Consider the following 6,000-nt stretch of genomic DNA (forward strand, 5'->3'; position numbering starts at 1 on the left):
GTCTTACATTTTTACGTTTTGTCAAGTGTTAAAATGAAGCAACATCTTCAGAGGGAGAGGTAGGCATAACTCCTTCCAGGATTGGTTGACGGGCTGCCGCAGGTACCTTCCTGCCCCTCTACCCACTACTGTTGTGGCTGGTTAGAGCCATATGCCATCACCAGGGCCAGACAGACTTGGACTTTTTAATCATTATGATATTTTCGTAATGATTTAATCATTATGATATTACTGTTTCAGGTAAACTTTCCAATAGAGATAACAAATAAAAAGTCTTTGTGAAAATAGGTGCCTGAGAAGCCCCATTCTTTACTTTCCTTTTTCGTCTGAATTGTCAGGTTGTTGCTTGATTTTTGCTCTGACTCTAACTGCATGTCCTCAATAAGCTGCTTATCCTTGTGAGTCCCCAGGGCCACGTCAGTGACACCTGTGGAGAAGCTCTTGCTTGTGGTTGCAAGGTGTAAATCAGGCGTGCTTACACGGCTTGAGTGGAGGAGGCTGGAAGTTAAGCCTCCCTTATTCCCCACCATTCCCCTTCTCAGGGAGACTTGGAGGATGGCTTCCTTTCAAGCAATGGCTCTCCACCTCAGCTGCATGTTAGAATCACTTGGGGAGCTTTGAAAAGTCCCTATGTCCAGGTCGCATATAGATGCATTAAATCAGACTTTGGGTGGGGGAGTAGGATCATGATGCTCTGTTCTCAGGCCTGCACACCCAAGGCTGAGGTGACTCAGGGGAGCCAGGTGCTGCTGTTGGGCTGAACTGGCCTGAGAACTCCATTCCTAGACACGCTGTGTGGCCTGCAGCCTTGTTCTATCCCAGCCACTGCACCCTGCACTCAGAGGACAGGAGCCTATGAGGCCACTAGTGAACGGTAACTGATGATGCATGGGATTTTCTATCCTTCAGCCAAGGGCTGTAGGTTGTGGTTTGAGAGTGGGGCAGGGGTGAGAAGGGAGTAGATTTCAAATTGAGCAGGAGATGTAATCTAATGGTAGTGGTTCCCTGAATACTATGAATGGAAGGATCCTAAAGTTGATTGTGGGCTCAGCCCGAAGGAGTCTCTGCTACAAGCCTAGGAGGGAGAAGGGGCCATTTGAGGTCCGTGGTGCCCATCATGGTTATCCAAAGTCTATGGAGTCCACCATGGCCATTCCAGGTCTGTGGGAAGCGTTACAATTCTCAGAAAATATTTCTGTACTTCTCCACAGAGAAAATGGGGTCTGGTCACACAGTCTTCCTCAGGTCAAGCTGTGCGTTTAGCCAACACAGTTAATGATTAGGTTCCTGTTATAACCGTTACTAATAATGATGCAAAAAATTTGTCAGTGTTTTTTAAAGAATAATTTGGAGCATGAGTGTTTTAATGAGTCACAAGTTAGGGGAAAATTCCATTCTCTCCATTTTGATACTTTTTTGGAGAAGTCGTCAGCTCTATTATCTTGCTTATATTTTTATGAAGGTTTTAATTTAAGTGTCCCCAAAGAAGCCAGGTTTTTTTAAGGGGATAATGTTGCTCCCTCCCACCCCACCCACCCTCCAGCCAGGTTTGTTAAAGAGAAGAAGCTGAAGAGCTGAGCTGCCAGAGGCAGACTTGTTCCTAGGGACTGTCCCAGCCCACTCAACCAGAGCCTGCAGTGTGGCCTGGGAGAAATCTGTTTCAACCCTTGTGGCCCCAGCTTGCTTATTTGTGAAACGTGACAGATGACAAATCAGACACTTGCAATCCTGGGGTGGCCAGTGGAAGAACTCAAGTGCTCGTTAAAAATTCAGCGAGTCTAGAACCGACTACAGGACCTGCATTTCACCAGGTCTCAGGATTCTTAAGTGGCCATCAGACTGACTGTTGGTCAAGGTTCCTTCCTAATCATAAATTCTGTGATCCTGACATCACTTCTGCTGTTGCTCACCACTTCCCCTTCGGGGAGGGTGTGGGAAGTGCCTTGGGCCAGGACTGTGGCTAGGCCTCTTCACCAGGAGGGCAAGTTTGTGTAACAGTCACTACATGGAAGACAAATGGGATATTCTTGTTGCAAGTCACATGACCCCCATACTGAGGGTTGCAGACTCATGAGTGATAGATAGAAATTGGTTTACCTAAGAGAAGGCATCTTAGGGCCAGCCAGCCAGTAACAAGTATCTGTGGCTCCTGACTCCATTTGCAGCCAAGGGAGGTGGAGGCCTGCCCCATTTACACAGAAAAAGTGTAGATGTCAGCCACTGACTTCATGACAATTTAACTCACCTCAGTTTTTGCAGCTCATTTCCTCCAGATTGCTTGGGGTTTTTTTTGGACTTTAGTTGCAGGTTTTAATGTCTGGTTCTGCCATTGGCTCAGTCTCCCAGCTGGGTATTGTGAGCACAGGCAACCCAGGGAGTCGAGCTGAGCCCCCTCCATACCATGGCCCTGGGAGGGAGAGTATCCTTGGAAAGAAATCACCTGGTCCACCACTGCCTTGTGGAGGCCCTGGAAGCACAGCCTTCCTGTGCCTACTGCTCTCCTGGCTGCCAAGCTGGCCTTGAGACTCTCATATCCCTGGGCCAACTCAGGGATTACTGAACTCCAGTGAGGTTTGGTCATTCGTGGCTTTTAAAGAAGCTTTGCTCTAGGACAGGTGAAGGAAAGAGCAGAGATGTGCAAACGGCTCCTGCCTGGCCTGAGGCAAGGGAGTAATGTAGGGTCCCTGGCCATTCTTTCTACCTTTACCACCAGCAGTGCGGTTCAGTGCAGATGACCTTGTGACCTCATGGACATCCTCAGGCTCTTAGGCGCTGCCCTGAGCAAGGCAGGCACTGCAGGTGGGAGGAGCCCAGCCAAGTGAGCTCTGAGTTCCTTCCCTGAACTTGGGTGAAGCCCCCAACCCTGGGCCTGAGAGAAGGGGCTGTGGACACTGAAGAAGCCCCTCATGGGCACATTAGTTATAAGGACAAGTTGGGGGCTCCACAGAAGTAGCCCCGGGAAACGAGACAAAAGTCACGTCCGGCTTGGTCATTCGGAGGAGAAGGCCCATCCACTCTGGCTACTGTGGAGGAGGGGGCCCCTCCGAGAGAGCTGCTGGATGCTTCTGTGTCTGACTTCATGGGGCTTCCAGCCACACATGCCTTGAAAGGAGCCTCAGATGCTCTCATTTTGATTTTTTTCCTCATGTGTAATGACAGGGAAATGTGGCTTCAAGATTCCGTGACAAGCTGGGGAATGTTCTGTCTTCATTATTGTTTTAGTTTAAATTTACTGGGTGCAGTGGCTTGTGCTTGTAGTCTCAGCTACTCAAGAAACAGGTGGAAGGATCCCTTGAGCCCAGGAGTTTGAGGCTGCAGTGTGATCATGCCTCTGCACTCCAACCTGGGCAACAGGGCAACAGAGTGAGACCCTGTCTCTTAAAAAAAAAAAAAAAAAGAGAGACACATTTTAAAAGTCCCGAAAGTATTAAATGATAACAGCTAGAAGAGTCTGCAGTGAACCTGGGCTGAAATATTACAGTTTTTATTTATGGTGATATTTTATATCTTTAGTTAACAGGCATCATGGGCTTGTGAGAAGACCTAAAATGTTAGTAATGGAAGAGGTAGCAGATGCAAAAAACTGGGGAGACTTTTACGGGACGTGGCAGTTCAGCCTCTCTAGGTTTGTGAACTATATTTTTCCATCTCTAACATCCTGGCAGGATGAAGGTTATAGAAATCTTGCAGCTGTGGGTCAGTTGGACAGGGCATGTCCCAGGGCCAGTGTTAACTCCTGTGTCTACCCCCTACTCTGGGCCTGTTGAAATGTTGTGGCTCCTGCAGAAAGAACCCTCCCACCGCCACCACTGGTAAACTGATCACCTTGACTCTCCCTGTTCCCCTTTCTCATCAAAAGCCATCTCCTAAGCCTTGCTTAGACATGGATGAGCAAGGGCCAGGCAGCCCCCTCCCCAGGCCAAATGCAAAGAGCTCAGCTTCTAGGAGCCATCACTGGCTGCCTCATGGGAGACAGGTTAGGCTCAGAAAACATGAGAATGGTCAGGGGTTGACAGCACTTTCCTGAGGTACTTACAGATCTAAAAGATCCTTAGGAGGATAAATTAAAGCAGGAGACAAAGGCTGTTGATTGACAGTCTATGAAAGGGGCTTCTCCACTGAAAGCCATAGGAAGCCGTGGTATTGCTTCTAGCCCTGTGTGGCACTGGGGCTCTCAAGATGAGTAGCCAGGTACTGGGGGCCCCAGCTGTGTTTGTGCTCAGTTTTGTTTTTCCAGAAATGAATCTCTGTTATTGAAAATGTATTTGAAGCCAACTTCCACAGTATTATAGTTATTTATTTATTCAACAAATAGGACAGAGTTGTAGTGGTGTTTTCTAGCCACAAAACAAAAGTGGCTAGGAGCCTCGGGGCTGCGGTAGGGGAGGGTGAGAGCAGCAGGACTGCCCCACCACGCCACTGCCTGACTTGTGGGCACAGGCTCTCCCTTCTGACACCTCCCTGGAAGTGTTCCATCCTGTCCTCCAGGAGGCTGCCTCTATCTTGACGTCACCCTTGGGAGCCTTCATGGGTTGTTCTCAGTGAGGATGGGGGCAGAGGGGTGAGGGTAAGTCCTATGGCTATCCTAATGACAAAAGTCTGGTGAGAAACATCTGATGATTTGAGGACATCTGTTCTGGGCCAGGAACTTCATGGACAACAATTCTTGCAGCTGCCCTGCAAAATAGGTACCATTGCTCTCACTGCAGATTTGGAAACTCTGGCTCAGTGAGGTCAAACTGCCAGGTCCGATCAGCGCACAGGGGCAAAGCAAATACTTGGTCCCAAGCCTCTGCCCTGTCCTCTCTGAGGCCCTGTACCGCTATTCCCCTCATCCTGGCCATCCAGGGAGGCGGAGACACCAGCTGCTTCTCATTTCAGTGTCCTTAAAATCCCTGCTTGTCTGGGCTCACACAGTGAAACACTGCATTTCCATCCACACCAACAGTCTCCCATCTCCTCAGAGTCAGACCCAGGGACTTGCAGGAAGCTGCAGGCAGCATCAGAGAGCCACCACTTCCCTGGGGTCAAAACTGCTGCCCAGGCTTCCACAGAGAGCGGGGACCTCTGCCACTACTTAGGTGCTACTTCTCAGACTTGTGTGGCTCACCTGGTGTCCTATTTTCTCTTGACAGCAAATGAAGCTTGTGACCGAGAACCTGAAGGAGGAACCAAAGGAAAGCGGGAAGGAGAAGGCAACCTGAGTGCCCGGTGTGCCCAGCTGCCCCTGTTGACAGAGACCTGTGTCTGTGCCACACCTGGCATGGTGGCATGGGGGGTACCCAGGGCGGCATCGTGACTCCTGAACCCAGACCCAATGCTTAGCCAAATGAAGTGGCTCCCATGTGGCAAGTGCCCTTCTCAGTGTTGCAGGGGCCCGGCTCAGTATCCCTGGCAATTCCTGGCAGTTCCCCCAGCCACGCTGTGTCTGCTCCTTCCCAGTTCCTTCCCAGGACCCACATGCTGCTCCAGCTGCCAACTTTGCTGAGAGCCACTGCTGCCCTTTAGCCTCTCACCATGAGTGAGCCACCAGCTCTTCATGTTCCCTTCACAGTAGTGTCACTCCTGACCCCGCCATGGCCCAGGGACCCATGGACAGGTTGGGGATGGTGTGTGTGCCCCCTGTACTCATCACAGGCGCCTCAGTTGAGAGTGAACAGGGCGCACCCACACTGAACCTCTTTTCTGGTTCTCTTTTGCAATATGTTAACAGACCCTTTATCAACATTAACAGTAGTAACTGAGCTATTAAAGGCAAACTCTCTGACTCCTACTGCCTGCAATGGGGACTGTGATGGGCTGCCCTGTTCTGAAACAAGCACTGGGTGAGGTCACTGAAGGTGGAGCAGTGAGATCAGTAGCCCAGGATGGGGGGCTTGGCTGGAGGCCAGGTACCAAAGCTTGTAGCTGAAGCCTAGGCCATTTTCGAGAACTGCTACTGCTGGTGGTGGTGCCTACCTACAGGGACACTAGGGCTGCTTTCACATGCACGGTGTACCC

At 50.2% G+C, this 6,000-nt stretch overlaps 1 protein-coding gene across 5 annotated transcripts in view; it reads left to right on the top strand.

The window, feature by feature from the left end:
* ANO10 (anoctamin 10) overlaps positions 1 to 5,773 on the top strand; it is a 232,043-nt gene extending 226,270 nt beyond the window's left edge. For 4 of the 5 annotated variants that reach the window (XM_017522513.2, XM_037733452.1, XM_017522449.2 and 1 more), the window contains one exon: positions 5,136 to 5,773. In XM_017522513.2, coding sequence (XP_017378002.1) covers positions 5,136 to 5,204 — 69 coding nt within the window. In that variant the 3' untranslated portion in view covers positions 5,205 to 5,773. Of the gene's footprint in view, positions 1 to 3,513; positions 3,608 to 5,135 lie in introns of those variants that run through there. The other variant, XM_037733389.1, reaches the window with a different exon arrangement.
* Positions 5,774 to 6,000: the final 227 nt, after the last annotated feature.

This window comes from Cebus imitator, unplaced genomic scaffold, assembly GCF_001604975.1.
Source record: "Cebus imitator isolate Cc_AM_T3 unplaced genomic scaffold, Cebus_imitator-1.0 Scaffold0, whole genome shotgun sequence".
Taxonomy (NCBI): domain Eukaryota; kingdom Metazoa; phylum Chordata; class Mammalia; order Primates; family Cebidae; genus Cebus; species Cebus imitator.